General features: G+C 47.0%; 1 protein-coding gene across 6 annotated transcripts in view; it reads left to right on the top strand.

The window, feature by feature from the left end:
• Positions 1-21908, top strand: part of FAM20B (FAM20B, glycosaminoglycan xylosylkinase) — a 48590-nt gene that overhangs the window by 18650 nt on the left and 8032 nt on the right. Inside the window, exons 6-11 of one of the 6 annotated variants that reach the window (XM_046944377.1) lie at positions 613-717; positions 890-4860; positions 13016-13545; positions 16153-16239; positions 17496-17605; positions 19779-19950. In XM_046944377.1, the coding sequence (XP_046800333.1) occupies positions 13169-13545; positions 16153-16239; positions 17496-17605; positions 19779-19950 (746 nt within the window). In that variant the 5' untranslated portion in view covers positions 613-717; positions 890-4860; positions 13016-13168. Of the gene's footprint in view, positions 1-612; positions 718-889; positions 4861-7984; positions 8591-8974; positions 9133-13015; positions 13546-16152; positions 16240-17495; positions 17606-19778; positions 19951-21908 lie in introns of those variants that run through there. The other 5 variants (XM_046944378.1, XM_046944376.1, NM_001031268.2 and 2 more) reach the window with 5 other exon arrangements.

Genomic DNA, 21908 nt, shown 5'->3' with positions numbered 1-21908 from the left:
CAAAGTGCACTCCTATAAGGAATCCTATAAGGCAGTGGGGGTGGGACGCAGTGACCCGAGGAGCCCCCCAGGCCTTGCTGTGTCTTGTCTTTAGGTGAAGAATAATTGGTATCCAAATGCCCTGGGTTTTGTGGTCCTGTTTTTTAAACTCTGAGCTGGCATCATTAGGTTACCAAAGATGGCGACTGAATGCATTTGATATTGGATTCTCCGTCTTCCTTCTCTGGGTAATTAGGAAACTCTTCCAGTCCTCCAAATGAGGCACACTGTGTGAGTAAGGAGCTATTTGTCCTATGTCAGAGTGCCTTCTCTCCGAGTGCTGTTTGCTGTCTGGATTTCTGACCATTGAACAAGAAGTGTCCATTGTGCTTCTAGTTTTTCATTAATTTGGAAGGTAATCCCTGCATCCAAACAGCTGTTTTCATTGGCCCGGAGTACTAAGCTACCAATAAATTTTCCTCCTGATTTTTAACTCTTGCAGGCCTTTGGGATTTGGTTATTTCAAGAGTTCTTGTTTGCTTGGGTTTGTGGACTATTTTTTTTCTCCAGGACTGGAGTTTTCCCATTTAGGTGGAGCAGCAAAGCTGAATGGGAACGTCTGGCTTCTTTCAGAGCTCCACCAGTGCAGACCTCCCTCACGAAAGCCACGGTGATGTCACGTCCAGCAGCACAGGAGGGGATCAGAGCGTGCTCCTACCCATTCAGCACAGCCCCGAGGTATGTTATGGGGTAGCGCTCTGCAATGAGGCAAAGAACTGCGTGATGTTGGCTCTGATCATTTAGTTCCTTCTTTGAGTATAAATGTAGGCACGTGTGTCCTTGAGCGACTATTTTTTGGTTTCTGATGCATTTCTTCTTTAATCCTTAGTGAGTTCCCTTTTTGCTGCAGAGCTAAAGCTTTGGTCGTGGGCTCATTTGGAAGCTTCGTGCTTTATTCCTCTTTGTGTTTATGGAGCATCAGTGGATTAACATCAGAAAAAGACAAAAGCAGTAACATTTGACCTCCAGACATGGCGCTGTCTTCTTTTCCTTCCTCGTTGTCCTCATCTTTTCACAGTAAAGAAGCAGAGTAAAACATTCGGTGTTGGCTTCCAGGTGATCTGTTCTTTTTCACCCTTCTCCTCCTCCCCCTGGGGATGGAGGCCCTCACCATCCTTTGAGATGTCAGGAATTCTAGGCGAAGATTTATGCAGCAGCATAAAGAGGCATTAGACCATGTAGTGAGGGTCAGACATATGGTAGCAATGATTGCACAGCCCTGTAAAGCAGCCTCCCTGCAAAGCCCTGGACGCGTTGCGAGAAGTCTTTCCTTGGCAGCAAAGTGCTTAAAGATGACCTCGTGTCCTGATCCGGCCAGGTATGTGCTGCACACAACAAGTATGGGAACAAACGATGCTGTTTTCCTTTCCCAAAGCAAGTTAACTTCACTTCTGTGTGGAAATGAGATTGAAGCCCGTGTTTTCTTTCTCTCTTGACTGCGCTCCGTTAGCTGTTGAGAATAGCAGCTCCTCAGGTCTCTGGTAATGCAGTCTTCACCTCAAATAGGGATTCTAAAATATTTAAGCATTTCTCTCCTGAGGCTTCTTGCTTCCTATTTGTTTCTTGTTGCTAAGCAATGCATTTATACCCCCCAAATTAAAATTTACAGCTCTCAAATTGTCCCTCAGCCTTATTCTCCAAACCTCACATCTGTAATGGGTTTTCCATCTGCCACTTTTCCCAGGCCGCCCCATCCATCCTCCAGTCTGCAGAGGAAAAAGCCTTGTGGTGGTGGAGGGTGTTTTTTTCCCCCTTTTTTTAGCCTCCATCTGTAATTAATTTTCTTGCAAAGCCACATCTGTCTGTATGGGGCAGGGGAAGTGGGGAAAGCGAGGTAAAAAGTGAAGTCACTCTCTCCCTTTCCCAGTAAAATGCAGCGTTTGGCAAATGCAATTGTAGTTCCTCGGGGCATTTTAGTCTTTCCCTTCCATTCTCCTGCCCTCGCCACCCCTTTCTCCAGCGCAGTCGAACAGAAAGGTGCAGTGCTGCTGCCGGCGCTCAGCTGTAGTTCAGCCGGTGTGGAGCTTGTGGGTTTGGTCTGTGCTGCAGCCCACATCTGACACTGCAGGGTGTTTCTGCTGCTGGGGTTGCTGCAAACGCCGCTGGCGTCCTCCGGAAAACTTCCTTCTGTCAATATTTGAATTTTCAAAGCCGTGCTAAATAGCTGCCGTGATGTTTCTCTTTGAAAGACCAAGAAATAGCTACAGTGGTCCCACTCAATATCCCTTCTCTGCCATCGCTCGGTGCAGCTGTTCCAGAAATTTTAATGTTCTGCAGACCACCGGGGAGCTTCAAACAGGAGCGGGGCTGGCTGTGAGGCTGGTGGCCTGCCTGCTGCAGGAAGGGAAGGGGAAAGGAGGAGAAAGAACCTGCTGTCTTGGCCCGTCCAGGATGAACCCGTACCACAGTGGCTGCAGTCTTGGTGAAGACGCTCTTCTTTGGGGCACGTGATCTTCCTCGCTTTCCCCTTGAGAGCTGTCAGTGGAAGAGATGTCCTTCTCCTCTGCCTCTGGAAGCAGCTGGCGGAGGTCCCAGAGCCTGGCCTTCCATTGGGTCGCTGTCATCCCATTACATCACCTGCCACCATCGCATTCCAGCTCTTCCAGCTTCCTTCAAATTGAAAAAGCAGTCACGCGGTTTAGCAGGTCATCCTATAGAAAAGTCCTTGAAATGGGCGATGGCAAGGAAGGCTGGCCACTGAGCAGCCACTCAGCCCAGCCCACAGGCCAGCTTCTGCTTCACCGTAACCTCATGAGCTGAGAGATGCTGAGCTGGGGAGGTGATGCTGACCTGGGGAGTCCGGGTCTCTGCTCTCAGCCTCTGGGCTTGGCTGCTCATGGGGCTTACGACAGGTTTGTAATGGAAAGTAACAGCACACTGGTTCCCTGTGCAGGAGAAACATGAAAACCTTGAGCTGTGTGGGAAATCGGACCCTCAGATACATTCGGACATCTGGGTTTCCACCTTGTACTCCCAGAGCTTGAGCTGGATTCTGGCTGGAACACCGCTGCTGTCAGCAGTGCTGACCTGCGTGGCCAGCAGCTCGTCCCTGCTGCCACAACGGTTATGCAGCCGGTTGGTGAGTTAGATGGGGTAATTAATCTGTGTTAAACATACCTCCTTTCTTTGCCAGATTACTTTTAACCAAGGTCACTTCTGCAGTTCACTTGACAACAGCCTGGGCAGCGGCACACTACTGGCACAGCCTGCGGACTGCTATAGGGATGGGAGGACAAACAGTGACAAGTAAGTTGATTCTGCCAAAGACACACTGCTTGCCATTCATCCCAGCATGAAATGACCCAAATCTGAAAAAACACTGACACCCTGTGGAGACGTACAGAGGGACATCGTGCAGCTCTTACTGGCCCTTGTTGCTACCATAGGGTTAATAATTAAGTTATTTCACGTCCTGTTTTAGATGGGCCATTTTTCTAACTTCTTCCAAATTCATCACTTTAAAAAGTCGTTAAGAAAAACAGTCGTTTAACCCTTTTCAATTAGATTCATTTTTTAATCTTGTAGCTAAAACCGAAACCGTTCATTTGTTAAGAAGGGCATTTCTTGGTATGAGGACGAATATTCTTGAAGATGCAAAGAATGTACCCGGAATGGTTGGGTTGCACAAAGGCCGTTCTTCCGCACACCTGGAATCATAGAATCAAAGAATATCCCATGTTGGAAGGGACCCATGAGGATCATCGAGTCCAATTCCAAGTTGGTTGGTTGTGTGTGTTTCTGACGGTGCTTCTGGGCAGAGACTGCCTCAGTTAAAACTAAAGAATAGATACGTGCATTTCCCTTTTGGCTTGAGTTGAGCACAGGGTCCCCATCTGGATCAGGGGTGGGTGGCGAGGAGTGTCTTGCTGCTCTGAGTGCAGCCCTGCATTGCACAGGAGATGATGGCAGGATGTGAGGGTGCTTCTGTTTGTTACAGCCACTGAAACACAGTAAAGCCAAGTGTTCGAAGTCCACTGCTCACCTTGTATAGTAATTTCCTTCCAGGACGATCATGTGCTCGTTTCTCTTGTGTTTGCATTGCCTGCTTTGTCTTTGGAGAGGCCTTCTACCGTAGAGGAAGTTCACATTCAAGTGTAATGAAGCCCTTTAAAGATAGCATCTCACTTCTCATTTGCGGCCAAGTTGCAAACTTACTAACCAGTCATGTCAGCCCTCCCTTGAGCTCCGTGCTTTCACCTGGGTGAAGATGGATATTTAATATTCAGTGTGGAAGCAATGAGCTGGCCCAGCAGTGTGTGTGTTTGTAGCAGGGAGCCCTATCTCGGTGATGGGGTTTCCGTGCAGACCCAGCACGTCCATTTGTAGCAAGGTTTGAGATGTTAAGAGTCTATAAATACCTGTCAAGTTCTTATGGAGAGACCCAGCTTCCAAGACTGGAAACGCTCACGGAAACGGGATTACAGACTCAAATGGCAAACAGCTCAGCCTCAACATGGCTGAGGGTGCTTTTTTCCCTCCCCTCGCCCCCCAGAATGCCCCCTGGGTGTGTTCCAAATGCAATATTCCCAGCCGTGCCAGCTGCAGATGGGGTGACATGCGCCTCCCCTCTGCCGGGCTGCCTTGGGCCCTAAGAGCCATCGCTGACAGAGCTGTATTTCCTTTCAGTTGTCTCCCGGATTTACTGCGTCGAAGCTGTGCCGCGGCCACCTTCTGATCAGAAGTGGGTAGATAAATCTGCTCCGTGTTCTGCAGTGACTGCCTGCTGCCCTGAAGGAAGCGTGTCATGTCTGCAAGGAAGCGTTTCAACCTGCAGCCGTGGAGTACGAACAGCATCAATCACTCCTTTCCAACAAAGGTTGGGTGAGTTTGGGTGGGCTCCCCTCTCACCAGGAGGTTTGCTGGGAGCCTTTAGCATGAAAGCAGCCCTGGAACCTCAGCAGTCTCACAATGAGTCAGGTTAGGGTCAAGATTAAATTACTCCAGGAGAAAAAAAAACCCACGCACAAAGTAACAGTCCCTGCAGTCAGTTCTCAGCCTGCCTGACCTCTCTTAAAAGCACTGAGCATGCTTTCAAGGAGCTGGCTTGAAGAACGCAGCACTTCCGTGCTGTGAATCAGATAAGAGTTGTGCTGATAAAAGGAAAAAAAAAAAATTGCCATGACTGCTGACAGCCTAAGCAGGCGATAGGAGGAACCTCTGGGGCCTCTGTGCAGTGTACTGGCTTTGCTCTGTAGTCAGATATGGTTTGAATATCTTTATTTGGGTTAATAGTGACGTACAGGACAGGAAGGGAAGCAAAGATATAGAAACCCACTCAGCCTGACTGGCGTGCTGTTGAGGCACGGTGACTCCTTGCAGCCTCTCAAGTGGAGGGGATTCAGTTTGTCTTGAGAAACTTCCAAGAGTACTCTTGTTTCAGCCCAGTCTATCTAACGCTTCTTTTGTTTCTAGCAATTAAAGCAGGCTGCTCCTCTACTGTGGCACCCTCTTCCTTTTCGTCCTTTTTCCCAGGTTGTGCTGAGCCCTAATCTTTTAAATAAGACCTACTGTAACATGCACAGAATGTTTCCCATGTTGGATTCTACCTTACAAGCACTGATTACGCCCACTGATGCTTCATGAGACAACCAAGCCAGATTTGTGCCTCGATTTGAAAATACTCTGACACAATAAAAGAAGACTTCTTAATCTTTCATTCCTTTGCTGCAAAGCTGGAAAGCACGGAAAAAAACACCTGGTTTTGTTGGGTTTGGTTTGTTCTGTTGTAGTGGGTTTTTGGTGTGCAGGCAGCTCTGAGCTTTCCATGACCCCGTGTTCTTCCTCCAGTGTAAAGGATGCAGATGTCATCGTGCTCCATAGGAAACCAAGTGAACAAACTTTGTTTTGTTCTTCAAAATGACTCTGCAAAAGAAAGGTTGGTGGCAAAGGGAATTGGGTTCTTCACTTCTTGAGCTGCTGCCGTGGCACCAGGGGACAGGGTTTGGCAATAAGCAAGCAGGAAAACAGGCAGGAGCAAGGAAAGGGGCCTGCTGGGCTCAAGGGGTAGAGTAGGGATGTAGTTTCTGTTTCACTCGGGCCATTCGTATGCCATTCTCAGTGATATTTGAGAAGTCGTGGCCATCAGGTGAAGTCCCCGGCGAGTGGGAAAAGGGCAACATCACCCCCAATTTTATAAAGGATAAAAAAGCTGATCCCAGGAACTACCGACCTGTTGGCCTCACCTCTGTGCTGGGAAGATGATGGAGCAGATCCTCCTGGAAGCTGTGCTAGGGCACATGGAAGGCAGGGAGGTGATACAGGAGAGCCGGCATGGCTGCAGCAAGGGCAGGGAGGCAGCATCTATTTTATCTGAGAATTTTGGTCTGAGGGCTCACGCTTGGAGCCTGCCCTTAGTTGTTTCCATTGGCTCGTGGTTTTGTTTCACGCAGATACCTTCTGCAAAGCGACAGTCAGCTTGGCTGAGTCAAAGTGTTGCTCTCACCTCAGGAATGTCTTTTGTGCTTTAAAAACCTGGCTTCAGCCCGTTGCCAGGATCACACACCTCTCTGAGCAGGAAGATCTGTGCAGCATCTGCTGACAGTGCCTATGTTGATTGAAAGCTTTTTCTTCTGAGCACGCTGAGATTTTTCCTGGAGCAGATAGAATTATTTAACAGTCTCTCTGGCCTCCTTCCCACACCGGGCCCAGCTTTTGAGGCTGTCCTTGGCCTGCTTTCCCCCCCCCTCAGACCCTGTTCCCCAGCCTGAGCTCCCATGCCCAGTACCAGTTCGGGTTTTGCTGGCAGCTGTGGTTCTATCAGCTCTTTTTCATGACCTTCCTGAAGCCTGCTGCCTCCTTGGCAAAGGATACCGGAGCTTTTCTGCCTGCCAGCTCTCCAAGATGATGGCCCATCACATAGCTCTCCTCCCTCTATCCCACAGCATCCCCAGCCTTACCCATAACCTAACCCACCTGGCCCCTTGGAGCTCTCAACGTTTCTATGGCTACCGTGTTTGGCGCTTCAATATTGATGTGCTAATTGAAAATGAAAGCCATTATTGTGGTTGGGTTTAAAATGGGGGTGGCCCATAACAACCAGAGGGTGCTATTCACATGCATGCATATAGACACAGCACGAGTATGCAGAGGTACCTTTCCCTCTAGCAATAACACTGCACAAGAGAAGCGTCCTGGGGCTGGAGCTGTTGGCGGGATGCTGGGTGATGTTAGGTAGGACTGCTCAAAGTTCTGTTGGAAAGACAAGAACAGGTTTTTATTTCTCAGCTTAAAAACGGAGGAGAAAATGCCTGGAAGGAAGATGTGTTTTCCGCCTCGGACGGTAATTGTTGCAGTCTTCAACGAGGGGGAGGTTTCGCATTCATGTGTATGAGGTCAGAGTGAGCCAACGGTAACACAAGCGGTGCTGCGAGGATGCACAGCGTTGGATGCACAGCGTTGCACCAACCCAGCGGGGCTGCTCTTGCACAGGAAAGGTTGCATCCTAAGTGCAAGGCGACAACCATCCCCACCTCATTCTGTCTGGCTGGGGGGTGGGTTTGGAGCCTTGGGAGGGGCCTGGGCCCCCGTGCCACCCCTCACCTCGGGCTGTGGGGTGGGTGGGTGAGGGGCTGTCCCCGCCAGCTGCAGCCCTGCTGTACGCGCAGTGTCAGGGCGCAGCGCTGTATGCGCTACGCTCGGCCGTTGGTGTGCACACACGCGCACCCACACCTGCGTACGCGCGCTGTCCCGGCGGTGCATCGCACGGTCGGCCCCGGGCAGGACGGGGTTAATGCCCGCGTTCCCTTCCTCCCGCCCCATTGGCCGGCCGCAGGTGGCGCTCCTTCCGCCGTCCCCATTGGCGGAGGGAGCACCGGGGCGCTCGGCGCCGACCAACGGGCGGGCGCGCCGCGTCCCGTCGGCGAGGCGACGGCGGCTTCTCATTGGGCGGCGATCGGGGCGGGCCCGGGGCGGCGGGCGGCACCATGTTGGGGAGCTGGCGGGGGCTGGCGGCGGCGCCGGCCGGGCTATGGAGCGGGGCCGCGGGGCGCGGTGAGCGCGGGGCCGGGCGGCGGCGGGGAGCAGCGGGCGATGGGAGGAGGGCCGGTCCGCTCCGCTCCGCGTCTGCCCGCGTGGCTCGGCGGGGCGGCGGCACCTGAGGGCGGGCACGCCCCTGCCCGGGGCGCCGCGGAGCTCGGCGGAGCGCCTCCGGCCTGGGAGCCCTCAGGGTGCGCGTGGGGAGGAGGAGGAGCCGTTAGGACCGTTACGGCCGTTGGGCAGCGGCGCGCGCCGCGGCTGAGGGAGCAGAGCGGCACCTGCACGGCCCGCGGGGCCGCCCTCGCCCGGCTGTGAGGCGCGCAGCGTACGCGGTGCCATCCGAGCGCTTATCGCCTTGAGAGGGCATCCGGCGCCGCCCGGTGCGTGAGGTGTTCCCTGCCCCCTCTGCCCAGCGCTGCGCCCTGCGCTCTCGCTCAGCCTGCGCTCTTGTTGGAAACAGGAGGTTTAGTTTTCCGTATATAAAGAAAACTTCCAGCGCAGGCAGTCACCAAGGTTTGGCCTGCGGATAAATGGGCGTTTGTACGGAAAAAGAGAGGGTACAATAGCAGGCAAGTGGGTACGTATGAGGCTCTGTGCGCTGGGTTACTAAACTAGTACACAGCACAGCATACGGGGAGTGGAGGTGACAGAATGAGGTGAAAAATCCAAGCGAGGGGCTGTGGGAGCCTGGCTGAGAGACCTGGGATAACACAGCTTGTGCAGGAGGCACCAGGAGCTGGGCAGGGCGGGAGGACAGGAAGGCAGGTTGAGCTGCTGAGGCTGAAGCACGTTCCACGGGGAGGGAAATGTCACTGATGTATGTGTGCTATTTCTTAAGGCGTTTGCTGAGGTTTGCTGGAGAACTTTAAAAGGCCTTTTCATAGGAGGTTCCAAAAGGTATAGGAAAAGAAAACATGTGTTTAAACAGGAATTAGAGCATGCATAACCATGTTTGTTTCAGGTTGTCGTCTGCTCGAACCTCGGTTTTTTGTGTCCTACTGCCAACAGAGCAAACTTCTGCACTGCTCGGACATTTTCCATCATTTGGAGCGGGTTGCACAGGAATGCTTCAGAGATGGCTGCTCAGGTGGCTGTCCTCTGCTAGCTTGGGATGCTGCTGTGAGTAGTCTGTTGCGTGCTTTGGTTCAGGTGTTAGTGTGCATGGTGACCCCACCATCACAGAACTGCTTGGTTGGAAAAGACCTTAAAGATCATCAAGTCCAACAGTAACCTAGCCATAATAACCTAACCGTGATAATTAGAAGCTGCTGCTCTTTAGATATTGAATTGGAAGACTCGTTAGTTGCTGAGAATACAGACCTGGCTGTAGTGAGAGACAGAATTGATCAGGAAATCGCCTGATGAAATGGTGAAAATCTAAAGGCGTTTTTGGTGTAGACCTGCCAGTTGACTGTGGCATTGAAAAGGTGGTATGGTTGTTTGTTTCTGTTTTTCTGCTCGATCAGAAGTATGGGAAAGTGATAGGGAGGTGGATTTTTCTGTACTTCTGTGTCATAGAGGTGGAGTTTGGGTGATAAAGCAACAGATTCTTTGGGTTATGTATTCCGTCTGGTAATGCTAGCTGGAGGGAGTGGGGGGAAAAAAACTAGAGAACATAGCAGTTTTAGAGTCATCTGAGCTTTAGCAAGGGATGTGTTGGCTGCCCTGCGGTGGGAGGAAGGTGTGTTGTTCTGGGCTGTAGGTTACTCTGTTGTTGTGTTAGTTCTGGTTGGAGGCTCCAACGTCGTTTGCCTTCCCCTACTCTGATGCCTTTTGGTATTAAGGATGCATGGTATCATTACAGACTTCTCATGCTGCGGTGATGTAGAGCTAAGTGGCTTCTGTGTCCCTTCTCTCCTTTTTGCCCAGCGTGGGGATCCTTTGCCTTGTCCTCCCCATTTGCTTCTGGAACCGTTTCCTTGTTGGGTCTCCTCAAAGCTTGTCTCGCTCCCTTACTTTCTCATTGACCCTTTTGCCCTTTGTTCCATGGAGTTCTCTCTCCTTTATTTCCCCCTTTAAAAAATGGCATTCTAGCCATTACTTCACTTGTTTCTGTGACCACCCTCCCATCTGTGTCCTTGTTCCAGGACCAGCTTCACGTATCCTGAGCTCTCATAATCCTCTTTTCCAATCCACTGTGACAAGGACTTTTACTTTTCATCTGAAAGAAATTAGTTGTCCTTTTGGGAGAAATTAATTTCTTTCCAAACCAGGTAAATATTTTCTTACAGTACCCCAGTGCTGTCGCTCTTACTGCCTTGAATTTAAAACAATAAAGATGAAGCTCTCGCTCTCCATGGTAAACTTGTTCATGAAAAGATTGATTTTTGTTGGCTCGCTTCGTGCAGCAACAAGCATAACATTGGCACCTAACGAATAATGTGCAGGCTCTGCAGCTAGTGTGCAAAATCGATTGCATAGCAACCTCAGGGGTGCTGGGTTGATTCTTGGAGAAAAGCAGCTGATGTCTCTTTCTGGCAGATGTCATATGGAGTCAGTGGGCTCACCTCGAAGCTGCAGAGAGGAGAGCCACAGTCAGGGCTCCATCAGAGCACGAGGAGGAGTCCTGTAGCATGGGGAGGAAGCTTTGCCTTTTTGGTTAAGGGAATTACTGGAACATCTCATAGCAAATATTTAATTTCTTTTGTTAGCTTCTATCTACGTGGTTGGAGGCTTTCAACCAGAATTAGTTTGAGCTGTCACAAAGGATGAGCGAAGTAAATGACCTTTAATTTAAGTGGTGGCAGTAGTTGTGTTCTCCCCCCTCTCCCCAGCCCAAAACACCCCTGGAGAAATGCTTGCAAATCGGTCTAGGAAACGGAGTGCCCAGCTTGAGTGCCAGAGCTAGGAATGGCTTCTATGCAGTGCTTTACTTGGCCAACATCGGGCTGCGGGGCTTTCCTAAAGCATACATGTGGATGGATACGTATCTCATAATAAGGAGTGACCTTTTGGAAAGGAATGGATGGTCTCCTGTGCAGCTTCATACAAACTGATGGGTTTGTGAAATGAGTGAAAGAAGGTACCGATAGCAGCAGTGTTCAAGGTGATCTAGAATTACTCATTTTAAAGAAATGAACTTAGGAATTTATGACTGGGGACTCAGATGGAGCCTGATCTGCTTTGCTCTCTTCAGGTTTAAGAATAATGTTATTATTGAGGGCTCTCTGAAATTCTTTCCTTTTTGTGTTTGCCAGAGTTTGGGCTCTCAGGTCAACTATGTCTTCCTTGCCTGTGCTGCTTGTTATCATGCTGCCAGCGTGCAGTATGCAAATGGACGTGCTGTTTGCAGAAGTACGGGCTGCCTCCACAGAACAGAGAAGAGCAATAATTTGTTTTAATTACCATATAAACGTCTGGCTTGTTGTCTTTCACTATTTGTACAAGCACTTATTTCCCAGTAGATTGAAGTTAACGTCACGTGGTTAGCACAGGACCACAGTGCTGGTCTAAACCATCGCTGATGCTTGATAGCCTTCTTTCTCCCTGTTCCCTACCCTCCGTAGGGTTTTTATGTTGCTGTGGTTGCTGTCGGTGTTAAGCTCCATGTCCACGTTTCGCTTTTAACTTGTTGTCATTAGGAGATTCTGTGGATGGATTTCATAGGAAGTGTTTAAGAGGCAAAATGGGTGGCTTAGGAAAGGCCCAGCTGAACTGAGCTGCCACCTGGAGCAGGACAGGGGTGGCAGAGGGGTGGAAGATGCTGTCCTGAAAATAGGACAGCCTGCTGGTTGGCCATGGAATTTCCGTGTCCCTGCTGGTGCGCTGCTTCCAGAAGGTGCAGCCACTTCTCCTTTGTTGTGCTGGTGTGGGCTGTAGTTTCACCTACACATTCAGGTATTGTCAGCACTGCTGCCAGGAGAAATGCTTGCTCTTGCAGTATCAGCTCCTCAGATGCTTGTGCAACTCTTGGGAACCACATCTGGGGGAAGTGGTTGAGCTTTAACGCTCATCAGGTCTTACATGAAGGTGGAAAGGACGTGGAGCATAGGACCCCGCTCCAGTCACAGTGCTGACGTGCCATCTCACAGAGAGACAGATGGGCTGTGCTGTGTCATCTCCCATTACTGGAGCTTCTGTGCCCCCTCCCTTTTCTCTCTAGCTTTTTGAGTTGGCTCAACGCTGGCAAAGGCAGCTCATGTCAGGGTGGATCTGCAGCCTGGATCCTTGGGCTGCCTGGTGGCTGCAGAGCCATCGCAGCCCTGGTGGGCTGTGCAGGCAGGGCACAATGGCTGTGCATCTCTGGTTTGTTGAGAGGTGAAGCACCTCTTGCAGCACCATTAGGACAGTGTGAATTTAACTGTGCTCTGGGTAAGTTTTCTGGGACAAGGCAATAGTAGTGTTTCCTGTTTTTCTCCTGAATTGAATTGTTGAATTGAATCTCAGTTGTTGAGATTACAGATATTTTGCTTTTTTTTTTTTTTTGTGGTTATTGATGTTATGGTTGACTGCATAAGATGTATAGTTAACCACAAGAAAGTGAAGTTGTCGCTTTTCTTTTAAGAATGGAGGAAAGATGAGTAAATTGCAGTGGTTACAAATCAAAGGCAATAAATTAAGTCTGTTGTGTACTTCAGTCTCAACACCTTCAGGAAATGAGGCAGCAAAGCTGTTGTAACTGATCGTTAGATGTCAGAGGACCTACCTGGGACATCTCTCTTGAGAGACACATCTCTATGAAACTGGAGGTGGGGTGTTCTCCTACTGATGGAGGGGTGTTTATGAAATTGGAGCCATCAGCTGGAACTGCAGTGCTTTGCAAAAGTCTCTGCTGTTGTAGTTGTAGCTAGCAACACACTGTTGTGATTTTGGCTGCACAGAGATGGTATCAGGCAAGTTCCCCTTCTGTATGCATGCAAGGCTACAGGGAGGCAGTAAAACAACAGAAATGCTTGAGCTTTAGGATACGAGTGTAGCTAATCCAGACTTAGGTTCCAAGAATGGATTGATTTTTAGCTTGTAGGAATGCAGTCTTTTAAGTTTGTGTTTTGTTTACTTTCAGGAGTTCCAGGAGATGCTTCCGTGGCAGTCTGTCTTTTACAGTGCAAGTTACGAATGAAATTTAGTAACTAACACCCCGCTCCTCACCTGACCTCCAATAGACTTCCTGTAACACTGAGAAGAAAGGGTCAGAGGAGAAGGGCCCAGGGTCACCATGAAGCTGAAGCAGCGAGTTGTGCTGTTGGCCATCCTCCTTGTCATCTTCATTTTCACAAAAGTTTTCCTCATTGACAACCTGGACACCTCAGCTGCCAACCGGGAGGACCAGCGCGCCTTTCACCGCATGATGGCCAGCCTGCGTGTAGAACTGGACCCCCGACTCGACCATACCTTGCAGTCCCCTTGGGAGATCGCAGCCCAGTGGGTCGTGCCCCGCGAGGTGTACCCCGAGGAGACACCCGAGCTGGGAGCTGTTATGCATGCCATGTCGACAAAGAAAATCATAAAAGCTGACGTGGGATACAAAGGGACCCAGCTGAAAGCTTTGCTAATACTTGAAGGAGGACAGAAGGTTGTTTTCAAACCCAAGAGGTAAATATTGTCTTTGGTGGCGGAGTTAATAGCTGCCTTACTTATTTATGTTGTCGCATTTATCTGTGTTACAAATTTGCCGGCAAACAGAAAGGTCATTCTGCTACTTGTGAGACAGTAGAGAGCCTTGCTAGTCTCCTGGTTACCTGAGGTTACTGAGCCAGCTGTCTCTGGCTGTAGAGCTTGGAACAACCTTTAGGAATGCTGATTAAACCTGATGGTTCTGAGCAGCATCTTCCTTATTCTGGAAGTGCTGGTTCTGGCAGTGTGGAGGGTCTTTCTCAATAAGTCACATTAAGGTGCCATGGGGGAACGCAGCTCAGGAATAGGGAGGGAATGAAAGTTCACGGTGGTGTTAAATGCATATCTGGGTGTGAGCTACAGCTGTGTTAAGACTGTAAAACTGACTTGCAGGTCAGAGCAAAAACCCCTGCGTTTCTTGGCTGCCAGTATTGAGTACTGGAGGAGCAAATTAAGAATGGGCAAGCAATGATACTTCCTTGGTGTGGCCTCTATTTATGGTGACCCAAAGGGAAACTTGACATGATGGAATGCTTATGAAATCCTGAGCCCATCTATAAAGCCTTTTGAACTGCTTGCCTTCGGAGAAAGGAATGAGGAGAAAAGAAAAAGATGTAAAAATGTAAGGTAGGTGTGCTTTATGGGAGTGCATTGCAAATTTCAAATGTCATCACAGAGTGATGCATATCTCTCCAAAGGATATTGGATTGAGGAGCGTAAAGATTTTCTGTCACATTAATGAGTGATTAGAGAACGAGGAAAAACATCCGCCCTTCACTTCTGGAGTTTGCAGCCCTGTTTCCATGTGGTCATTTACTGACCTGTGCTGCATTTAATCATGTGAACCTTTCGCACAGGGGTGCTGCTGGTACAGCAGGCAGTGTGACCAGCGAAGGCAGTGACAAGGCATGGCATTTCTATAGTATTCTCTGTATAAGTGGGTGCTATAAAGAGCATCACCAAGCATTAAATTACATCCCAATAATGGAATGCCTGTGCAAGCAATCGCAGCGACTGTTCTGCAAGAAGAACTTGTGCTTCTTGGGGTGTTTACAGGAATTTCTAGGCAGTTTATAGGAGTACTAAGCAATATGGCCACAGGTGAGGACAGCTGATGGACTCATGTTCTGTTTGCAACTGCTGAATAGCTGCTCTTGTAGGTAGTCTTGTACTGTCATTGCAAGATAGTCTGCTTAGCTAGCTCTTGACCTGAACGGTGTATGGATGTCACTGTGTTAGACAACCTTTTTGAGTGTGCTTACTGGCTGGAAGAGAATGGATTCTCGTGCTTTGCTACCACTGCCCTGGGAAATACTTGATGCCTACTGTGCATGGAGGCAAGAAGTTGATTGTGTTTTGCCAATACGTTTTAGCTCTGCAGCTTCCAAAATGTGATCATGCTTTCACAAGTCTGCTGTAAGTATACAAAAGACCTGACTTTGAGCCAATGTTCTGAGGGTGACTATCTCGTTTCAAAATTACTCAAAATCTAGCTTAAGTGAATAATGATTAATGGTTGCTACCATTGCGTGCCAGTGGTTTATGTGAAGTAAGTTGCTTGTTTGGAGCAACTGTCAAATTTGGAAGGCATCTCAAATCCTCCTTCCAGTGCCTGCGTGCCATCCAGCACTGGTTAATTCCTTCTTGAGCTGCCCTGCAGAGAAGCCAAAGCATTTACTCAGACTGATGAAATGTTGTCTGGCTCCAGAGATCTTCTCTGCATAGAGTTAAAACATCAAAGCCCTGTGGCTTCACTTGCTCTGCTACTGCTTGAACCCCAAATCTGTTGAAAAAACATCCAGTTTACACAGTTAGATTCATAGGTAGAAATGAGAAAATAAGTAACCTGATTTTATCTTACTTTATGTGACTGTACTGTGTTTCACCCATTTGCTCAGTATTAATTGTGTTATTTTATGCTTATCTGAAGAATGCTTCTTAAGCAAATCTAGGCCTGATTCAGGTGATGTGAACCTCGGAAATTTCTCTGCTTTTGCTATTTAAGTGACATCTGTTAAAAAAAAAAAAGGCTGCTGTTGTGATGCATGTCAAATCTCTATTTCTTGTTGGTAATTGTCTTTCCTCCACCAAAATAAATGGCCTTTTTATATCCTGCATTCTCAGATTCACGCTTACTGATCTTTTAACTACTAAAGATAGCATTTGACATTTCTGTCACAATATCAGGTTTTATTTTCATGTTAATCCGCAATCCATTCTAACCTCCAAATCATTTATAGAGATGCTGCTTTACAGTATGACCAGGCCCCTGTTCTGTAGCTGGGTCTGCGTTCTTTGTTCTTAGACATGGCTTGGCATATGGTTGAATTAAAACTCATTAGTTTGAATGGGCTCTGCTTCCCAAGCTCTTGAGACCACTGTAAATCACTGATCTTTCCTCTTTATTTACTACTTCAATGGTTTGTACTTTATTTAAAATCATTAATAATTTCCTTCTCCCACAGGCAGTCATTTTGAAAGTGACCCAGAGAGTGTTTAACTTAGCACTGTTCTTGCACTTGTTACTCTGAACAGCTGAACGGATGGAAATCCTGCACGAATCATTCTTTCTTACTTCAATTACAGGTATGCCAGGGATTATGTAGTGGAAGGAGAACCATATGCTGGCTATGACAGACACAATGCAGAAGTGGCAGCCTTTCACTTGGATAGGTATGGAACTATTGGGCTACCTGGTTTTATCATCTGTGTTAAAGGTTTTTTCAGTCCCTTGACTGAAACCTCAGATGTGAGCTGTTTCTCACCTGCCAATAGGTCGTGTTACTTTAGGATTAAAATGATAAGGGTTTTTTGTGAAACTACATTTCAAAGATCTATGCAGATTTCTGTCATTGAAGATTTTTGTGAGGTGTTTGAAAAGGAGACTGAGCACTGAAACCACTGATGCGTCATATTTGGAAGAATCTCTTCTTGGATATGTATCTCTGCCTTCCTGCATTCCTCAAGACTACCCAGCAAGAGCTCTTTGCCCTCAGAGCTACCATGTACGTTAGTTGTCGTGGTGACAGTTACATATTTTGGCCCAAGATGCCGTTGTTGCAAGAAGGACCTGAGTGACACTATGTGTTAATCTCTAATGGAGGGGCTATGCAGTCCAGGGTTCTGGGCTTTCAGCTGTGAGCCTGAAGCAACAGCAACAGGTTTTTCAGGTCTGAGTTCTGCATTTATTTACTTGTAATGCCCATGGTTTCTCAAACTTGCTTATCTGTATTTGCTACGAGTTTTGTCTTCATGCATGTCTTCTGCTTTCAGACAGGTGCCTGTCCTTAGAGTTATTTTGTACTTATGGGACTTACTTGTTGGTTATCCATAACAAAACCAACCAAAAACCCCACACTACGAATGAAACAAAACCACAGCTATCTCCCAGTGTTGCTGCACTGATTGTCCCTTGTTCAAAGACCGGACTCCTAGACCGTACTTTCAAGTGTGATTGAATTGGGTTTAAGCATGACATTTTATTAGGCAGCAGTTCCCACAGATGAATGGTCTTTGCAGGTGACCAGTCCAAAGACCATATGGTTGCTGCTTGATCCTGTTCACAAGACAGACAATAGATATTTCTGGCACAAAGTCCAATTTCTGAGATTTGGAGCATGATGCATCCTGTGTTGCTCTGCTGCAAATGGTCTAATAAAGAACTGTCACTGGTATCCTGTAAAGCGAGTCTAACATGCAGGCACTTCAGGAAAAGGAATTTCCTTTCTTTGCCTTGGAGCAGCAAGGAGGTTGCTGCAGCATTCCAACTCTATTCCCTGGTCTCAAATCATCTTGATTTTGCACAACGGCACAGAAACAGGCAGCGTATTGTTTGGTTATTTTTAATTTAGAACTGCTGTCCACGTTGTTCGTTCTCATTCCTCATCTTGTGTTTTGCTTTTCTTTCTTCCCTTTTCCCCCCAAATCAGGATTCTTGGTTTCCGACGAGCTCCGCTGGTGGTTGGCAGGTTTGTGAATCTACGAACAGAGATCAAACCAGTTGCCACAGAGCAGCTGCTGGGTACCTTCATGACTGTGGGTAAGTGGATTCCGTGGATTCTCCAGCCCAGTAAAGGGGAATGCTTAATGGAAAAAAGAACTGTAGGATTCTGACACAGTTATGGAACAGTTAACTATGATACAGGAAGCTGGTAAGCCTCTTTCTGTGCCAGGAGAGATCGTAATGCTTGTATAACCCCATTTGGCGGGGGAGGAGAGCCTCATTTTCTCCAAGTAGTTTTTCATCTGTAATTTGTGTGTTCCCTGATGCCGCTGTTACAGATGAGGATTTTTTGACTAAGGAAGTTATTTATTTTCCCAGAAGCTGTTAGAAAAGTCTGTGATGAGGCCCGAAAGGAAAAAAGATGGAATTGTATTTAATGTGAACACAGTGGTTATTTGGGATAATTTATAGAGCTGGTGCACTGGTTGGCATTAGATGTTGTTTGTGCCACATCAAACTCTGGTAAGCATTCATAACCGTGTCAGAAGTTCCTTATGTTGTTTACAGTGATAATGCTGCGGAGGGCGCTCACTAGAGGTGATTAATGTGAACTCCTGCCAGGTGGTCATTAAGCATCAAGAAGGGACTTAGAGTGCAGCCTTAACTCCTTCAGGCTTCTCGTGAAATACCTAATGGCTACTGGTTCTTTTTTGATGGGACGAATTAAGCGATTGGTGTTTGTTACAGCTGATATATTTGTGTGTATGTTTTTCTATTACAAGCGCTGCTGGTAGTCTCACCTACTGAGTTAACGTAACACTTTCAATTATAAGGTTGAACTTTCAGACAGTAACTTTGCCTTGCCAAACCTTTTGCACTCTGACTGGGTGTTTGCCACAGGCAGAATTTACTTCTCATTTCAGCCAAAATAACTAAGCCATCTTCTAGCAGAAACACTGACTTGAAAAGTATGGCTCCAAAGAATTTTCTTCGCCTTTCCTTAGATTTCTTGGAACTTCTTGTTCTACAGAGCATAAAGCAGAGAAATGGGTGGTACTGGGTAGAAGATTGCATCGGGGGGAGAATCTCTCACATTTGCCAAAATTTCTGAGGTTTTAAGGAAAAGGGAGCCCGTGAATACTCTGCAGCTTTTCTAGAGCTGCAGATAGAATCTCTTAGAATTCTGTCTCCTGGTAGACCTGCTGTAAGCCACGGATAGGAAGAGAGGCTTGCGGGGCTTTCCGTGTAAATAGAGACCTGGTCTGCTGCAAGTTCAATGTTGGAAGTGTCTGATGTCCTTCAGTTGTCTGGGTGAGATGCTAGGAGTGTAAGAGCCAGGTTTCAGTGAATAGGGGACCACAAAAGTCTGTCTAACTAAAAGATTATGATGTGGGACTTGAACCCATGACATAAGGATGGAAAGTGAAAAACACATGTCAGTATTTGGGGAGGATAATGGATGCAGAGCCAGAGGAAGAAAGGACATGGAGTGTGTCCCTCCCTTGTGATACCGTTGTTGAAGAACATTTTGGAAGAAGGCCTCTGAGAATGGAACTGGAATTGACTTGGCAAGATTCAAGGCAAGGCAGGCTAGGAGGATGAAACAGAAAAGGCTAAGCTAAACATGTTAATCCAGGCAACTGGATTACTTTACCCTACAGGCTTTGAAGCCCTTAAAGGACTAGAGACTGCGGGGCTTCATTGTTCTTCTCCTGTCAGAAGACACTCATGAAACTTTTGCCACTACTGTGCTCCTGGGTCTTAGGAACAACAGCTTGTTTCCCCTTCTGAGTCCGCTCATGTAGCTAAGATGTATCACAGGTCTCAGGTCTCCAATTCCATTTGAGTTCTGCTTAGTCTTTTTTTTACTTGTTTCTTTTCAGTCAACTCTTTCAAGGGAAAGAAAAAAAAAAAAAAAAGAAGCAGCATATTAAACAAACAGTGCTAAGGTTGCAAAGTCAAGTTCCCAAGGATTAGGAAGGAGTCATAAAAACTTGGTGATAGCACAGTGTTGCATTATCTCTGTGTGATAAAAATACAATTACTCTGGGAAAATACAATTACTCTTGCTTTTGAGTATAAGTCCTTAATGTTGTTTTGAATGAATGGATGTCTGTTTAATCCCTTCTGAGCCTCTCCCTCTTAGAGAGAGGAAGCATGAGGTCAAGTGCAGTGAAATGCTATTGCAGGAGAGGCTCTACTGCAACAATGTGCTCCTGAATTTCCCTCAGTCTAAGTTCTGCTTTTTGATGATCTTTGTTTTTTTAAGGTAATAACACTTGCTTCTATGGAAAATGCTACTATTGTCGGGAAACAGAACCAGCTTGTGCGGATGGGGACATCATGGAGGGGTCAGTGACTCTCTGGCTACCAGATGTCTGGCCTCTTCAGAAGCATCGGCACCCATGGGGTAGGACTTACCGTGAGGGCAAACTTGCCAGGTATGAGACCATGATAAGGTTAATCTTTATACGTGGTAGTTTATTCTAGAATTACCCTTGCAATACAATGGCCAATTAAGGAGCAGGTCTTCTCTGAACCCAGAGTTTTGTCAGTGCCTTTCTTTCTACAGCAGTAGAAGTCAAGAAGTCTGGGATGAGATTTAAATTAAAGTGAGCAAGAAAGAAACCTTCATTGTTTTCCATGGTACTAAGTGCTGTCTTTTTCCTTTTTCTTGCCCGTTACGTAACTCCACCATACAGTCACTCCAAGCTCTGAAGATCCTGTACTCCTGGGCCACTAAGCCTGCTTTTGATACCGTCGGTGTTTGGGGACCGTGCTCAGTAAATAAAAGTGTTTTTAGAGGAGAACAAACATGGAATCTAGTAGTCTTGTACAATAGATGTAGTATGTTAGTGTTTAAATTGGAGTTCCATGTATTTGCCATGGCCAGAGCAGATGGAAAAGCTTACTGAGCTCCAAACCAAATCTGTATGCACAGCAAGTGGAAAGACTTCTAGTCTGTGTTCTGAAATTCCAGTTGAGTTCCAGTTATGTGATTGCTCTCAGAAGGGGTCTCATCCAATGGATTCGTGAATTATTTTAGAGTATTAAATGTGCAGTTTGATTTCTGAGTAGCAGACATCTCCTTTTCAACCAATCAAAATCAACTGTATTTAGGACATGGTCAATTACAGTACTAACTGACTGAATTTCTGGGAAATGTATTCTTTCCTGAGGGACTGTTTTTTATCGTAGACTACTTGCTTATGTGGGGGTTTACCTGTGCTCACTTGATATATGCTGTAGTTTAAACTTGACTCATTCAGACTGCATGGTTCTCTTGCTCTACATCTTACTGTGTTGTGCTTTTCACTTTGAGGGCATCAGGAGAGTGAAACATTCCAGATGTCTCACTCACTTTTTTTTCTGCTTCTGGTAATTATGAAAAGACTAACAGTAGGAATTTTCTTCCTGATCTTGCTGCTTATACTCTGCCCTGAGTTGGCCTCTTGAACGTAATGCATACAGTGCCATTAGTCTACATAATTTTTAATGGACATGTAATAGATAAAATCCCTGACCTTCAAAATCCTGGGCTAATTAGATACTAAGAATGAGTAATAAGTGTTGGAGGAAGATCTGTCTTGAGAATTCAGTGAAAAATGAGGAGAACGGAGTATATGTCAGAATTGTTTCAAAGATATTTAAGTACCAATCTAAAGTAAAATAAGAGTAAGAGAAACGCTTGAGGGAGAGAGAGTAGGTAGCATAAAGGAAGTGTGTGAAGTACACGTTCTGAGGCTTTTGCCTCGTGGATTTGTGCTGTAAATTGAACACAAGTGTGACCAGGATGCAAAAGAAAGAGGGAACTAGAGAAGTGCTAACAAAAGCACCGAGAAGATAATTTTTTTGTTGCTTTGCTTTGGATAACTGGGGGTAGGATGGGATATTGGAGTCCAGACCTGTAGAAGGGGAGGTTGGGGTGTGTGACAGTTCTGGTTATTAAATTCTGATATTCTCTCAGCTTTAATTAATCTGCACGTTTTTTGAGCACGTCAGTCTCTCCAGCTTTTGTTTCCTCCGTTTGTTTCCAGTTCACAGATGGTTTAAGGCATTGCCAACTGCTATTTTGCAAAGGCTCGTTTCATTCTTTACATGGAAGATGTTATAGATGTACTCGTTATTTAGGTTGACAGATGGAAAGGAAATATGCCAGAGATCTGGCTGATTTGGTGGTGGTGGTGAACAGCTCTGAAAACTGTAAAGAAGGAAAGGGGAAAATTTAGAAACCTAGCTTTGGAGAATGGAGATGTGATATTTATGTTCTAAGTCTACAGGTGTGTGCACAGGCTATCTGCATAAGAAAAGGAAAGAGAAGGGAAACTTTGAATCTTGCCAGTGGAGAAGGTGAGAGATTCCAAAAGGAAAGTGCAGAGGAAAAAGACAACTGTGAGTG

The sequence above is a fragment of the Gallus gallus genome, chromosome 8 (assembly GCF_016699485.2).
Source record: "Gallus gallus isolate bGalGal1 chromosome 8, bGalGal1.mat.broiler.GRCg7b, whole genome shotgun sequence".
NCBI classification, from domain to species: domain Eukaryota; kingdom Metazoa; phylum Chordata; class Aves; order Galliformes; family Phasianidae; genus Gallus; species Gallus gallus.
The sequence above is the reverse complement of the archived record's forward strand: the minus strand, read 5'-3'. Positions and strand labels throughout refer to the sequence as shown.